General features: G+C 49.1%; 6 protein-coding genes across 6 annotated transcripts; 1 reads left to right on the plus strand and 5 right to left on the minus strand.

The window, feature by feature from the left end:
• Window positions 1–693: 693 nt before the first annotated feature.
• On the minus strand, window positions 694–1710 carry EJ05DRAFT_493470 (nucleotide-diphospho-sugar transferase; the record flags this gene model as incomplete). The annotated part of the gene is made up of 2 exons (XM_033746122.1): window positions 694–1461; window positions 1546–1710. 2 exons carry the CDS (start codon window positions 1708–1710, stop codon window positions 694–696), a joined length of 933 nt encoding a protein of 310 aa, XP_033599437.1.
• Window positions 1711–1914: 204 nt separating this feature from the next.
• Window positions 1915–4233, minus strand: EJ05DRAFT_477208 (uncharacterized protein). Its single transcript, XM_033744200.1, has 2 exons — window positions 3919–4233; window positions 1915–3873 (listed from the first exon to the last, which is right to left on the minus strand). Exons 1-2 carry the CDS (start codon window positions 4062–4064, stop codon window positions 2214–2216), a joined length of 1806 nt encoding a protein of 601 aa, XP_033599438.1. The 5' UTR covers window positions 4065–4233; the 3' UTR covers window positions 1915–2213.
• A 289-nt stretch (window positions 4234–4522) lies between these two features.
• On the minus strand, window positions 4523–5320 carry EJ05DRAFT_477209 (uncharacterized protein). Its single transcript, XM_033744201.1, has 3 exons — window positions 5037–5320; window positions 4727–4965; window positions 4523–4650 (listed from the first exon to the last, which is right to left on the minus strand). Exons 1-3 carry the CDS (start codon window positions 5196–5198, stop codon window positions 4557–4559), a joined length of 495 nt encoding a protein of 164 aa, XP_033599439.1. The 5' UTR covers window positions 5199–5320; the 3' UTR covers window positions 4523–4556.
• A 930-nt stretch (window positions 5321–6250) lies between these two features.
• EJ05DRAFT_501533 (HET-domain-containing protein) lies at window positions 6251–8071 on the plus strand (the record flags this gene model as incomplete). The annotated part of the gene is made up of 2 exons (XM_033747126.1): window positions 6251–6558; window positions 6610–8071. 2 exons carry the CDS (start codon window positions 6251–6253, stop codon window positions 8069–8071), a joined length of 1770 nt encoding a protein of 589 aa, XP_033599440.1.
• Window positions 8072–9020: 949 nt separating this feature from the next.
• Window positions 9021–11970, minus strand: EJ05DRAFT_532263 (uncharacterized protein; the record flags this gene model as incomplete). The annotated part of the gene is made up of 2 exons (XM_033749066.1): window positions 9021–11772; window positions 11815–11970. The coding sequence occupies 2 exons, from the start codon at window positions 11968–11970 to the stop codon at window positions 9130–9132; spliced, it is 2799 nt and encodes a 932-aa protein (XP_033599441.1). The 3' UTR covers window positions 9021–9129.
• A 236-nt stretch (window positions 11971–12206) lies between these two features.
• On the minus strand, window positions 12207–14754 carry EJ05DRAFT_466276 (SDA1 domain-containing protein). Its single transcript, XM_033742802.1, has 5 exons — window positions 14636–14754; window positions 14548–14583; window positions 14212–14499; window positions 13472–14158; window positions 12207–13422 (listed from the first exon to the last, which is right to left on the minus strand). The coding sequence occupies exons 1-5, from the start codon at window positions 14680–14682 to the stop codon at window positions 12255–12257; spliced, it is 2226 nt and encodes a 741-aa protein (XP_033599442.1). The 5' UTR covers window positions 14683–14754; the 3' UTR covers window positions 12207–12254.
• Window positions 14755–14855: the final 101 nt, after the last annotated feature.

Below are 14855 nucleotides of genomic sequence, written 5' to 3' on the forward strand. Positions count from 1 at the left end.
ATGATCAAGAGATAGATGTATTCTGCTCCACCGCATCGTCTATAATCACTCTCACCATCCTAATGATCTCAAGCTCGACCTTCTCACACTCTGCCGACCACTTCATCCTAACATTATGGATGAGGTGGAGACTTGCATCATGCCGATGACGACAGGCTATTGTGTTTGAGACAGCGTGTTTTGGTAGCAAAAGAAGATCATGGATATTCGGTAATGAAGTAGGCTCTCGGGCTCTTTTCGAATGCAAGTACTTGTTCTCAACGCCCTTTGATAGCACGCACACCCAGCAGTCGCTTCATAGAATTCATCTTGGCTCGCTCACATACAATGTAGCTGTGTAGTATGCCAACCAAGACAGGCAGCGTGACCTGGTTGAGCCATGCTATTCGACATTTTTTCAGCGGGTGGCGGAGTCATGCAAACATGTCGAGACATGTCGTGGAAGAACACTGTTTGTACAGTGTGGGTCGAAGCAAGCTACAGGTTCACTGGTCGTAGAACGACTAGGACCAATCGTGGACTGGATATGTGATTGTATTGATCAATATGGGTATCTCAAGAATTTTGCCGGCCTAGTTTCTCACCCGCCAAAGGATTTTGCCAGGTGACAGACAGTGTTGGCGGGTCATATTACGTGCAGGTGGCGTAAGGCGGCTAGAACGATGATAACATGATGTGATCTGAACGTATCCTTCACTTCTTGTCCCATCTCCTCCACCATGTCTCCATCTCGTTGTGCTTTACTTTCCACATCTGCCTCAGCTCTTTTGGACCCGCTGTCCAGAACTTCTCGTGTAAACTCTTGACCTCTCCTTGGACATCTTTTTGGTTCGGCCACGTCGCACTCCACTTGTAATCCAGCTCGCGCCATGGCATCGGCCCCTCTCGTCGAAAGGCATAGTTCAGGAGGCTCTGCTCCATCGTCTCGGGATCGAAGCGATGATAGTGCTGCATGACACTCATAAGATATGCGTATAACTCTTTACTCGGCGCGACCAGCCAGAAGCCAGCGCTGAAATTCGGTGTTTGGAGTGGTGGAAACGGGTGCGCACGTTCACCCGTGAACGCATTGTCGGACCGTGCACCGAACAGATACTGCGCAGGGAGCTGTGCTTCATCTGCCTTAGGCTTGCGCGATGGAGTGTGCAGAGTATCGACAGGCTGGTGAGCTTCCGGCTCCTGAAATATGCCATCAAGCGGCCGCGTGAGCAGTGTGTCTGCGTCGACAAAGAGGATGCGGTCGTATTGTGTCCATTCCAGCACACGTAGCTTCGTGAACTGGTCGGCCCAGCGCGTCACGTATGTGCGCACCCACCACGCTGTTGGGACATCCTCGACCTCTACAACTTGCGCGCCGTCTTTTTCAAGGCGCGCACGTTTCTCTTGGTCCACTCTTGCACTGACGAGAACGATGAATGGGATGCTTGAGTTGCGCCGCTTTGTGTCATTGTCGTGGAGGAGCTGGTATGATAGCACTCGCGCTGCTTCGAAGTACCAATCGCGCTCGTCGGGTTTCTTTTGTAGACCACCCGTAAGATAGGTCACAATCGCAAATTTGGAGTCTTGGTCGATTGCGCTCAGCTTCCCATAGTTGGGATCCAGCGGGGGTGCGGAGCGGAAGGCAGAGGACCGAGTCCACGACAGGATGCAGAAGGTGATGACCAGGAAGATGGCCACAATGGCGGACCGTCGTCGGTCTATTGAGATCATAATGGTAGACGATTTTGTCGCGGAGCCATTGGGCGCGAAGTAGAAGCTTGAACTTGAGATCGAAGCTCACAGCGGAGTGAGTGGATTAGTAGTTACCTTAAGCGGTCGCGTGCATCCATCAATCCCGCGCCCCGGGATGTGGCTTGGCCAGAAAGGGGCAGAATTGATTGCTTAATTCCTGTTGCTCTGAATGGTTCGGTAAACCCCGCATCATATAACCGCCACTACATTCATGTCATTGCTGAGGTAGAGGTAAAATAGTAGAATAATATTCACAAGAAGCACGAGCCAGAAAAAATCAACCCAGGAGGCGGAGACAAAGCTGTAATCACCCTCAAATGTAGCCGGGTTGGAGTGCACATATACCGAACTCGAGCCATATGTCATTCCCCAGTTTGAGATCCTCAAAGCATTGAATGAAGTCTTAGACTCTATCCTGGCCGGTCCAGAGCATGATGCTATTAGCCCGAGCCCTGACCAAAAGCGCACACTGCCCACAAGTCTCACTTCGCCTCCAACAGTCCAACCTTCTCCCATGTCCTCGCATCCTCAGACCTCCCGTCCTCTCTTAACGCATCAACCAGTTTGTCCAAAATGTGCATCGTGGTCGGCGCCTGACCCCATACCCGGAGTGCAATCCCGACCGCTCGTTTCAACCAGACGATGCCCTCGCCACTATCCCCCATCTTCTCATACAACTCCGCCACATCCTCCATCCCATGCGCTGCAATCCCATCAGTGAAGTACTCGACTTCTCCAGAAACAACATCACCGCCAGCGGCTTCGTCTCTTCGCGAGCCTGGTCCCGGACATCGTATAACTCGCTGACATTCATGTAGCGCATGTGTGTACTGTCCAGCAGCCATATAAGCATGCACCAGCTCACTCGCCGCAGCCCGCGTCTTCTCATCGTATGGCCCGAAATCAACGCTGGCTAATGCGACCACATCGCGTGCTTGCACAACGGCCTTGGTAACATTGCCTTCACGTCTACTCCACTTCGCCTGTGCGGAACTCAGCCTATGGCGAACGGTGGGAACTGAACATATACGGTGCGAGCCTAGGAGTGAGGCCATGTATGTAAATGCACGCGCTGAGAGTTCGAGCGAGTGATCATCGGCGGCAAGCGCGGTGCATAGAGCAGCCAAGGGGTGCATAGGTGCGAGGGTAGTACTGGCCATGGAGGAGAGGAAGGACAGGATGTTGGCACGTAGGGGCAAACAGATCCGAGTGTTGAAGGGCGAAAGACGCAGGAGTAATTGAAGAGGAAAGTCGAATGGGATAGAGGAGAGGGCTTTAGAGGCATTTGCGCAAGCAGATTGGATGGCTGCGAAGGCGCGTGAAGGTGTCTTGGTGCATAATGGCTTGCTGGCTGCGTATTTAAGGAGGTAGATGCCGGTGTTGATATCGAACCAAAATGGGCGGGAAGCAGCCGTGGTGTAATGGCTCTGGATGTCGTCTTGCTTAGAGAATTCGTGAGAGTAAAATTGATGTATGCTCCCCAGTATGATATTGAGCTGTTGTAGCTCGCGAGGAGTGGCTATTTGTGGTGGTAGTCCGCCAGCCTGGTCGACAACTTGTGAAACACATATTAGATTACTAAACGGTCCGCAACTTGTCGTTGACCCGATTAAGGAGATTGGTCGAGAATCACTTGAACCCATATATCCATAACCTGGAAAGTGTTCCGCTGTTGGTGAGTGAGAGCTAAATGACTCCCTGACGTGTGTGTGGTGAGCTCTAACAGACTGCCCATCTGTAGGAGTCAATGGCTCCTCTTTCATAACAGGCGTCCCAATCGAGTCCACACGGTCAGCATTGCGGTTCAGGGCGGTTGTATGACTCCAGGTAGTCTCTATGTCAGAGGACGGGCTGCTTGAATTGGTCCTCTGGCAAGAGACGCAGCGGCCGTTGCGAGTAGTACGCTTTGATGGAGCAAAATGGTGCTCAGGCAGCGAACTTCGATACGAGTTGTCGGTTATGGTACTTTTTGGCAGAAGCTGTCCAGTTTGTCGATATCTCTTTTCTGGTCCTCGTGATTTCGTGACTCGAGACTTTCTGGCTTTGGGGGGATTTGGTGACCCATGGGTTACGGGTTGCCTGACGGCTTGTTTCGTCTTAAAGACTTGCCAACGTCGGAACCTGCTGTCGTACATCCGCTTACTGGATATAATCAGTAATGGGTACATGTAGATGGGATCTTCCCACCTTGCATTGAAGCTGTGGTGACGCTTCATAAAATCACTTAGATCCTTCAACGACATCTTGTGGTACAATTGGGTAATCGTTTCTCTATGCGACTCCCATTGCTCAGCAGAAGGCCCTTGCGTATACTTCAGTTCAGAAACCGACATGATGGTTGGTTGCATCAGTGGTCGAGATCCTGCAATTTGCGCGAGATCCTTTTAGGGTATTCTTGCAACAGGGTGAGGCTGTATCGGGGCATCGCCTTGCCAAGAATCTACAGTGCGAGATGAATACACCGTCTTGCACGTCTGAACTGGGTAAAGGCGAGAATTCTAGGTGGCTTAGGTTGTAGATATACCCGTAAAGATTTGTTCTGCCCTATGGGGCTGTAGATGGTCTCCCAGCCGCACGAGACGATACCCTTAACGGTGTAGTGCTTAGTGGTACGTCAGCAACTGGCAAGGAAGACCCTGACAGGCAGCTAGGATCATACTGCCGGCAAACGAGCTGTAATAGGAGGAAGATATATGCCTTGCTGTAATAGACGAGTGCATGTCAATACTATCTTGCTTGCTGCTCTTAAGCTGAGGTCCAACTCCATAAAGCAAAACTATATTTATTCAATATATAGGAAAAACAATAGTACACAAAAGAATTCATCAGACGAAACAGTCGATCTTTAAAGAACTCAGGAAAGACCTGTCACGGCTGAGCTTGGTAGCATCGGCATAGATGGTAGTTAAAGAAAGGAGACTGGGAGTGGAGTTAGCACACTCTGGTAAGTAATGATAGACAAGACGCTAGTTCTCATCTGGACTAGCTCACTCACGCCGAGAGAGCTGAGAAAACACACGCCGTTCCCAGGACTGGAAGTGATTCCAACAACTGCACCATCTTGTAGGAGGAATACGACTCTCCGCCGGCCAGCATGGAGTTAAGTAAGAAGCCGAGTAATGACGCGGAGCGCTTCAGGTAGAATTGCTCCTCGATCGTGATACTGCTGAATTCCTGCTCGACGTACAGCAGGCTGCCGAACAGTACCAAATTGCTTCCTAGGCCGAATGAGCCCTACCAGCCAGCAAGTGTCAGCTTCGAGCAGTCGAATAAATACCATATCAAGGCTGATGAATGCTACTTACGATGGCGAGTGATGCCCACGAAACGTTTGAACCCATCGCATGTTTATCGGTAGCGAAAACATAGTAACCAAAGGCGATGAAGCTGGCCAGAACCAGCACTAAATGTGTAATTACACAGCAACAGTGCGTTATGATCCAGTTGGAGTCTCGAAACGATGCCATCTGGAGATTGCGCTGTTTCCAGAGAGTGGAAGAAGAAGAAGAAGCTAATCAATCGATACGAAGGCTATTTAACCGAGATAGAGAATCTACTGACAGCAGAGAATGGCCTACAGTTTTCACTTAAATTCGGGTTCAATTCTATTTTGGCCGAGTGCTAGATCCTTCCTACGGCTCCTGCCTTCCGACTGCGAACTGTTATGAATCTCTGGATGGCATCACAACTATCCGAAACCCGCGGCTCCCCAGGCCACCCACTCCTTGATTACCTCATCTTCTACTGAACAGTGTATTTCTAGATCGTCTCACTTGTCTATGGCTTAGAATTGACGTCCTAATGACTCATGTTGGCAGGCACGATCTCCAATCTCAAGGCTGAGTAGAGCAGCTTCGCCACCCCACGCTAATTCCAGCTCGATGACCTGAAGGAACCGCTACATACCTTACGGACAAGAGATCTGGATCTGGATCTTCTTTTACTCCACTCCAATACGATGAAGATTTGAGACCTTCATTTCAGATGATCCTCGCCGGCCGTACTCGCTCGTGCTTTCCGGAACGCCACATATTATCAACCGTTGAACGCCAGAATGTGGCTTGAGCTGATGTTAGCCCATCTTGTCTGATTCACTCGTCATGGTTTCGGTATACGGAGGCGGCGTAACCGCGTATAGCGATGGTAGAAAGAGTCCGCGAAATCTTCCTCGTTCCAGGACCTGAAGAGCCTGATCGACCTTCTCAAAATGTGTTCAGAATCACTTACCCTGAGGCATACCACACCGGAAGCTCAAGCCATCATCGACTACTGTAAAATCACCACAAACCAGGCCTGCCAACTCATGTGCCGAGGCTGTGAAGAGATTCAGGCACTTCTGGTTAGAAAGAGGAAGTGCAAAGAGGTCCACCCAAGGCGCCAGGAGGCCTTGAAAATTCATGAGAATTTTGCCCAGCTTGAGCATTGTGCCAGAAAGTGCGTTGCATGCCAAGTTCTTCGTCGTGCTTTGCTCCTAAGACAAATCACGAAGCGAAATGCCGACATATTGAGAGCCTCCAAAATGGCAGTCTACGCCCGTTACAGCGAGCTCGGGCTGCTCATCAACGTCGGTTCAACGAGCGCTGAGGTTGTTTGTAGCACCATGAACTCACTATCAACTCGGGTAGACCGACATCCATCTGGCTTGACTCCAGCTTTCGAAGTCATGAAGCAGTGGGTCGACGATTGCCACACAACACATTCTTGCTCGAACTTTCGCAGATCTACAAATAACCCTTCATACCTCTTGCAGATTCTCTCTGGGAACAGAGCTAGAGTCGTTAAAGGTCCTGAGCATTCAGTGAAATACATTGTACTCAGTTATTCATGGTCAGATACTTACTTATTTCCTCTACTTACGTGGCTAATGACGTGTTTCAGGGGCAATCCAGAATCGCCCACTATGAGTCGCGAAGATTGGAAGGTGATCAAAGGCGCAGCCACGAAACGACTTGAGAACGGTCATATAGTTCCGGAGAGGAGTAATCCTTTCTCTCGATCTGAGCTTCCCAAAACAATGCAAGATGCGATATATCTTGCCGAGAAATTTAATATTACGTATATCTGGATAGATAGCGTTTGTATACCGAAAGGGTCTAACTGGGATGCTGAAGCGGTGAGAATGCACGAAGTATATGGAAATGCGCATTTCACCTTATGCGCCAGCTCCAGCCGCAAGGCCACCGACAGGATGATCGTTGATAGAGATGCTTGGATCTATCCTATGAGAGGCTGCAGGATCGACAATCAGTGGTTATCCACGACTTCGAATCATCTGAATGACGTTCGAATGAATTCCCCGACCGCCGATCGAGGTTGGATATTACAAGAGGAACGGTTGTCACCAAGGATCCTTTACTGGACTGGACAAGAAGCATACTGGTCATGCTCAGAGTCCCAGCTGATCGAGCCATGTCAAACTACTCGGTCTGATACGCGAAATATCCAGCAATGGAGTCCCGCCTACAAGTTTCTGCAATTGTGTCGCCAGGGAGACATCCATGGCTTGCAAAATGAATGGGTAGACCTGGTCGAATCATACACTCGGAAGGACTTGGCACAGGGCAAAGATCGATTTTTAGCACTGGCTGGCTTGGCCACGTGCTATTTTGAAGCCATATCAAACCCCGGATTCGTCTTTCCGGAGGAATACCTAGCTGGACTATGGCGCACAGATTTGGGAAGACAGTTGACCTGGTCAGTCTCGGCAGCAGTACCATATGACAAAAATCTTCTTAGCATCGCTCCATCATGGTCGTGGGCTTCTCTCCCATTGCGAACTAAAACGCGAATGCGACATCCTTTCACGATGGCAACTCGATTCAAGGTTATGCAGGATATACAGCCCTATGATGATCGAACGTTGAATGTTGTAGTCACACGAGGTGCTTATATCAAGAGCGTGGAAGTGAGCGGCCGGCTGAGACCTTTTCTTACACCAGCAGCTAAACACGTTACTTGGCAGTCTATCATACGGATGTATGCTGGGGAAGAGAAGTTCACTTTTGCTGCGGCACCCGAGCAGTCCGTCTACGCGAGGAATCAACAAAGCGGACAAATTCTTTTTTATGAAGCTTGGAAAGAAGAGATTGTCGGCCAACTCGACTATGTGCCATCCTTATGTGGAAGCCAAGCACCACCACACCATCTATATGCGTTCGTGGACGAAGGTGCCGAGACAGAGCTCTTTTGTCTTGAAGTCGGTACGAACGCTATGCTGCTCCTGAGGAAAATACAACCGGAAACGGTAGGTCTTAACCGCTATATACGTGTTGGTGTGTCAATTGGCTACCGCAGTAGTTTCTTCAACGGCTGCCAGGAGCAGCATGTGTTGCTATGCTAAGACAAGCCTTATCAAGACATAAAATGGTCCGCCACTGGTTTTAGCATCCGTTTAACAACCCACGACAATTACTACAGACGTCGACGGATCCATCACCATGGCTCCGCTACATCAAACTAATATGTATCGTTGCCTTGGATGGCATAGGGCACATTAGATCGTACTTCCGTTAGTCGAGCATCTTGTGTGCTTCATGGCAACAATTACTTTTCTAGACAATGATACGGCCGCTTATAAGAGTGCTCAAGGATCCAATGTACTATTCTACACTGTCTCGACTTGAGATTAAGCACGCACACACGTATGTAAATATATATTGATATCTTCTCGTCGTGGTATAATACCCACTTTCAATCCTAAATCACAACACCCACCCAGCCCACAACATTTCCCACCGCCACCACATACAAGAAGACTACACCCACTATCTTTGCCCCTTCTATGTCATTTGTATTCGGCCCACGCACAGCCTCTCAACCCCCAACTGGGCAACTTCACCACGCACTCTCTATCCGCCAAGAATCCCGAACTCGTAGCTTTTTCCTAATGCACGCAAGCGGGCCAAGAACCAGGCCGGCGACATGCTGACGTGAGCAAGTCTGTTTGATCACAGCACCAAAACGGAATCATAGCCACTGCCACGCAAAACGCTGACGTACCTTGAGGTCCTTGATGAGGCTTTGTGCTTACACGGAATCCGCGGGCTGTTCCAGGTAGGTGCAGTGAGGCGGGCGGGAGTGGCACTTTATGGTGATGCAGCTGAAGACTTGTGTTTTAGACTGCAATGCTATACGACGTTGTGATACGGTGGGAAATGCTATCGTGGGCTTATATCAGCGAATATCAGTGGAGGGGAGTACAGGCAGCAGCTTTGGGCAGATGTGAGCGGAGGAAGAGGAGGAGCCTATTTAGAGCACCATGTCAGACTCAAGACGTCTCATGACACATTACGTATGTATGCTAGTATAATATGCAGCGCTATATGCTCGTCATAACCACATGATCGCTCGTTGACTCCTTTCAAATCCATGCACAAGCTTACTAATACCACCCATGATCTATCCTGAGGTTTTCGCAAACAAGAAATCAACTCTGGAGTCAGGCTCCTTCAGCATATCCATCAGCACCTTGTCATTAATCAGCTCTTCCTTGACCTCCGCCTCCTCTTCGCAATCCGTCTTCTCGGGGTTATCTTCGTCCTCAAGGGTTTTGAGGAGATGCTTCACCTCTATATGCAGGTACTTCATCAGTGCGCGAACGTTTGTACCTGGCTTTTCGCGCTTGGCCATTCGTGCGCAGGCTTCTTCTTTGATGCGTCGCTCTTGTTCTTCTATGTTGACTTGAGATGCCTTCATCAGGAGAGCAGGAACGTCTGGGAGGCTGCTGTCTGATTGATTGTCATCTGCGTCACCATCGTTGATCACAAGTTTATTGTCGACCCCATCCTCTTCAAGGATGCTACTCAACGAGTCGTCGTCGCTGGTTAGAGCGTCAAGATTGCCGCGGCCACCACATTCGCAGTTGAGAAGTGTGTGCGTCTGGCATTCTTCCCGCTCGTCAAGAGTGAATAATTTCCGTAACTCCTCTTTCGAGAAAGTAGCCATGCTGGACTTGTTGTCGACGATAGCATCAGCCAAACCTTGTTTCATGAGTTGGCGCTGGTAGATCTTCTCGTCGAGGGCCCCCTTGACAAGCAATCTATAGATCCTACATGGTCTCTTCTGGCCATCTCTATGAATACGTGCCATGGCCTGCAAGTCTGTGGCAGGATTCCAGTCTACATCATATAGCACCAACCGGCTGGCACCTATGAGATTCAGACCCGCACCACCAGATTTAGCAGACAATAGGAACGCGAAACAAACATTAGCTGGTGAATTATTGAATTGATCAACGATACCCTGCCGTTTCCCGGTTGGTGTCGAACCGTCCAGACGAGTGAAAGGATACTCATTTGATGTAAGCAGTCGGCCAAGTATATCGAGTGTCGAAGTATAGTTTGAGACAAGGATGACCTTCTCATTCGTTGTCGTCCTCAAACGATGCAGAAAAGAGTCAAGGACCCTAATCTTCGCGCTAACGGATGGACCAAGATTTTGTGAGGGGATCGTTGTTAGAAGCGAAGCTATCATCTCGCTTGGTTTGGTATCGTCATCGTTCTTACTCTGGAGTAGAGATGGGCTATTGCAAACTTTCTTGAGAATATTGATGAGCTGAAGTGCCAACTCATTGCTACCCAGAGCAGCGCCAAAGACAGGTGAAGACACGATGCTGCGATAGACGGCAGCTTGTGCTGCAGTCGGCCGACAGAAAAGTACGTATTCCGTCTTCGGTGGGAGATATTTGGACAAGATATCAGCTGTCCTACGCAATATGAACTGCCCTGTCAGGTCCATAAGCTCTTTACTCCTACCCTCCCCCTTCTCGAGATCCTTGTCTGTCGCCTCTGGTTGCCTGCTCTTCACGATTGGGTTCTCAAATTCCTTCTTGAATGTGGAATACTTACCGAGCAGACCTGGATTTACAAGGTCCACCATTACAAAGAACTCAGTCAAGTCATTCTGCACGGGTGTACCGGATAGGATTACACGTCTTTCGGTGTTGAGCATCTTGATCGCTTCCGCAGACTTGTTCTTAGCAGTCTTCAGCCGGTGCCCTTCATCAGCAATGACAATGTCGATAGAACCCTTCTTCAGTTCGTCGATGACGGATCTGAGCTTTTCGTACCCGATGACCATGACCTGGTATGCTCTGCTTTTGGTGAAATCGGTGACGCGAAACTTGCCTTCAGCTACGAAGACTCCTATCCGTTCAAGACCAAGCCATTTTCGGAATTCTTTGCGCCAGTTAGTGATGAGGGTGACAGGACAGACAATCAAAGCCTTTCTGATGACTGGTTGGTCATCATACACTGGATTTTGCTTCAAAAGTGTCCATAGCAACGCAATAGTCTGCAACGTCTTCCCCAGCCCCATCTCATCGGCTAAAACAGCACCCTCTCCTCCATGAGAGCGCATGCCCATCACACACTCGTATAGGAAAGAAACACCTTGCCTCTGATGATCGCGAAGGTTTCTGCATAATAACGGATCTACCACGACGTCTACAATCTGCTTGCCTTTGGGTATGATCGATGGCCTCTTCATAACCAGAGCGCCCGGCTGCTTTGGATCATGACGAGGGACCGGGACAGAAATGCTTGATAACTGCGGCATAGAAGTTTTGTCCAGTAGGGGATTCTTAAACTGCGTCCTTGTCGCCTTGCTTGTAGGTGCTGCTGAATTGACGTTGTCCACCTGTTTGGCTTCGATCTTCTCTTGCCTCGTCTGCGATTTGACACTGAGCTTCTTCTCCGGCGGCATGTATGGCTTCGTGGCCGCCGTAGGCACGGATTTCGCGGAGCTCTGAAGAAAGGGTCTTCCTGCCAGGAAGTCCGCCTTGGTGATAATTGAGTCTATCTCAACATCTTTGCCACCTACAGACAGGGTCGAACCCAGAAGAAGGGGTTTGGTGCACGATGTCTTTCCAAGCTCTTTCCCTGAAATGTCTTGAAGGCGTGCAAAACCACCGCATACCACCAGGATCCCGTCGCCATCCCATGTCTTGTGCTTCTTTGCTGTAATCTTCCGCCAGAGAACATTGTAGTAGCCTTCAAAGCCACCTACAATTGGGGACTGGGAGCTTTCAGACGCAGTAGGATTCTGGACCGTTACCAATGGCTTGCGAAATGTCTTGACGGGTACTGTTGGTCGAGGAGCTGGCAGGGATTGCGGAGCTAAATCTATTGAATCTTCTTGTAAGACGCGCCTCTTCTTTTTAGGAGGCTCATGACGCGTAAGGTCAGAGGGAGAATCGAAACGGCGTATGAATGAGGGGGCCTTGAATGGTTTGCCAGTCATCATACGTGAGCGTTTGGAAAGGCGGACTTAGTGGGACTTCACCATCTTTGTAATTACAGCCCTATGAGCATGACGCAGTAGTCGCGTCGCGCTGAACTACGCTATTCTCCATTCGGTAGCGTGTTTTGAAATTCTTGGCAAATTTCAAGGCCTACTAGGAGCATGAAACACATTTAGCAGCAATGAATGCATAACAAGCACAAAACTAAAACGAGAGCGTATTCATTCTCGAAAGTATAGCTTTTAGGGTATAAATTTGAACTCCAGATTCTCCTGGAACGTGGCTATCTCCCCGCATTGCCCCTCTTCCCTCCCCTTTTCTGCCTATCCACATGCCCCTTCAGCGTCCGCCTGACGTCCGTGAGACTTCTCTTTTGCTTCCCCTTTGCTTTACCTAGGGTCATAAAGAAGTTCTTTGCCCGCGCTTTCTCCTTGTTGGTCGTGCTCTTGCCCTCGGAGATCTTTTTCTCTTTGTGCCTTGCTGACTTGCTCAAATGTTTCTCTTCGCGATCGGCCTTCGCCATTGCAATTTTCTCCTCCTTAGTACGTTTAGCTGACAATGTTGCCAAACCTTCAAGGTCGGCGGCAGTGAGTGGATCGTCAGCGTGTTTCTCTTCACGCTTCTGCTGTATCTTCTTTTGCCGCATAAGGGAGGACACACCAGACTGCATGCGGAGCTCCTGAAGCTTTACAAGATCCGCAGGAGTAAGTATTCGTGTTGTCGCAAGATTTTGAGCCTTCTCTTTAGCTGACAGCTCCGTGGAGACTCCATTTTCTTTAATGGCTTCTTGAGTGGCCATAATGGTTTTCATCTTCTTCGCTGGTGGCTTTTCATCGTCACTGTCGCTGACCTGAATATCCTCACCATCGCTGTGCACGTCGATCCAGCCCTCGGAACTTTCGCTTGTATCTGATTCTGCGTCCCAGTCCTTCCAGCCTTCCTCTTCAGAGTCGCCTTCCTTATCGTCAACCCCGCCATTTGCCTCGAGGCGCTTTTGTCGTTCTTCTTCTTTCCAGGCTTCTAGAAGTTCTAGACCTTCGATGCCACCTCCTTCCACCTCACCAAATCGCTTTTCCTTCCTCTCGCCTGATATGATCTTCACAGTCGCTTCCTTGCCACGATCCCTCTTCTTCAGCATATCAGCACCGACTTCACGATACAGGCTCAAAAGACCTTTTGCAGCCATCATGACTCCCTTGTCTTTACTCTTCCTATACATGACAAGGTCTTGAAGTAAAGTGTCAGACATCGCTAGAGGCTGTCTTGCGCATATCTCTCGAATTGCGTTGAGACCGGCCGAGGCAACTTCAGTTGCTGCAGCTTCTGAAACAAACTCGTTTGCGATCTTTTGAACAAGTGGCTCTAGAACATCTGGGGGTACGAGACTATGTGTGGCTTGTGCGAGAGAGGCAAGAAACGATGTCACTGATTCTTGTCGTGGAGAGAGATATCTAGACGGTTGTTAGAATGGGCTACAAGAGCTTTAGAGTTGTGTCATACTTAATGAAGTACGAGTACAGTTGAATCACTGTCAGTTTGTGAAGACCGACCAGGCGCGAAACCAGCTGCAGCACGAGCAGTTTCTGATCAAGCTTGAGCTTCGAATACTTGTTTTGAAGGTGTTTCTGAAACAATGTTTCGGCAAAACCTTGAGGATCATGTAGTAAATGTAGAGCAGAGAAGTTCAGAATGTCAGGTTGACCCTTTCTCTTCTCCTTTTTCTTCATAATCATAGTCGCCCTCTTTAGGTCCTTTTCATTTTTCTTGTTCTTCTTGTTCACATTCAGCTTTTGCCTAAGCTTCCCAACATTCACACCGTCGTCGTCGCTACTCTCATCCGCCTCTTCTCGCTCTTTATCGCTGCCTAGGAAGAACGATACCCCGCCAGTGATAACCTTTTCATTCTCGGACAGGGCAGCCTCCTTCATGATTTCAACCGCTTTTGCATCAGTCCATACCTGTCGTTTCCATAATTCGCGCGTGATTTTCACAGCCCAGATGCCTTGTGGGGATGTTCGATCTGATGTGATGATATTCTGAAGAACGGACTGTACGGTTTTATTTAATCGGTGATTTGTACTTTTCTGATTCGAATTCCGGAGATCTGACAGGATCTTCTGAAAAAGGAGGGCGCGCAGGGTCTTGCTAGGCGTTGATACAAGTATGGGGAAAAGCGTATTCAAAAGTCTGAAAAAAGTATGGTCAGTCCGAAGTCCCTACTGCATCTACAGCATGCTCACGTCGAGGAGTCTATGACATCCTTGTTTCGTAACAAAACCAAGCTGCTGACGACTTTGTCCCTGAGCTCGTATTGCAATTGATCGTGGTGTTGGCTTAAGAGCTGAATCAGATCATCCGGAAACGTCGCAGTCTCCCGCGGATAACAATCTGCGACATGCGAAATGAAGTCTATGAGGTCTCGTATCTTCACTATACCACTGTCGTCGGTCGAAGAGGGTGCGCGCAGGAATATTCCTCGTATGCTCTCATATTGTTGATACTGACTGTAGAAATCCTCGCGGTACGATCTTTATTCATATTAGCTACCAGGATATGCGCGCATCGAAAGAACTTACGAAGGATCCTTACGGGCTTTGTACTGAAGACTTGATCTATGGTTTTAATTAGATGCATATCGCTAGCAGTGAGAGTCTTAGAACATACAGGTCTGCATCTATCTTTTCGAGGGCGCCGACTTTCCGTTTGACCATTTTTGCACTGCGAAGAGAGGTTGTTGCAGCAGTTGCGGCGAAGACACGCAGAATAAATTCGCAACCCTAGCATCTGGTGGCTTATCGATAGTGAAGAGGTCAGGCCAAGATTTGGGCCCGCTGTTCGACAGAAAAAGAAATTACATTTAGCTATAGATTGAAAAAACAGGTGT

The sequence above is a fragment of the Pseudovirgaria hyperparasitica genome (genome assembly GCF_010093815.1).
Source record: "Pseudovirgaria hyperparasitica strain CBS 121739 unplaced genomic scaffold EJ05scaffold_10, whole genome shotgun sequence".
NCBI classification, from domain to species: Eukaryota; Fungi; Ascomycota; class Dothideomycetes; order Acrospermales; family Acrospermaceae; genus Pseudovirgaria; species Pseudovirgaria hyperparasitica.

Bases quoted from the DNA above. Each gene is read 5' to 3' on its own strand.
- EJ05DRAFT_477209 (XM_033744201.1), bottom strand. From the start codon at position 5,198: ATGGCATCGTTTCGAGACTCCAACTGGATCATAACGCACTGTTGCTGT. The intron at 4,966-5,036 runs GTAAGTAGCATT...GCTGGCTGGTAG, and splicing joins CGTGGGCATCACTCGCCATC to GGCTCATTCGGCCTAGGAAG. The intron at 4,651-4,726 runs GTGAGTGAGCTA...CTCCACTCCCAG, and splicing joins GTTTTCTCAGCTCTCTCGGC to TCTCCTTTCTTTAACTACCA.
- EJ05DRAFT_466276 (XM_033742802.1), bottom strand. From the start codon at position 14,682: ATGGTCAAACGGAAAGTCGGCGCCCTCGAAAAGATAGATGCAGACCT. The intron at 14,584-14,635 runs GTATGTTCTAAG...TTAAAACCATAG, and splicing joins GAAAAGATAGATGCAGACCT to ATCAAGTCTTCAGTACAAAG. The intron at 13,423-13,471 runs GTATGACACAAC...ACAACCGTCTAG, and splicing joins CTGTACTCGTACTTCATTAA to ATATCTCTCTCCACGACAAG.
- EJ05DRAFT_477208 (XM_033744200.1), bottom strand. From the start codon at position 4,064: ATGTCGGTTTCTGAACTGAAGTATACGCAAGGGCCTTCTGCTGAGCAA. The intron at 3,874-3,918 runs GTGGGAAGATCC...GATTATATCCAG, and splicing joins CACCACAGCTTCAATGCAAG to TAAGCGGATGTACGACAGCA.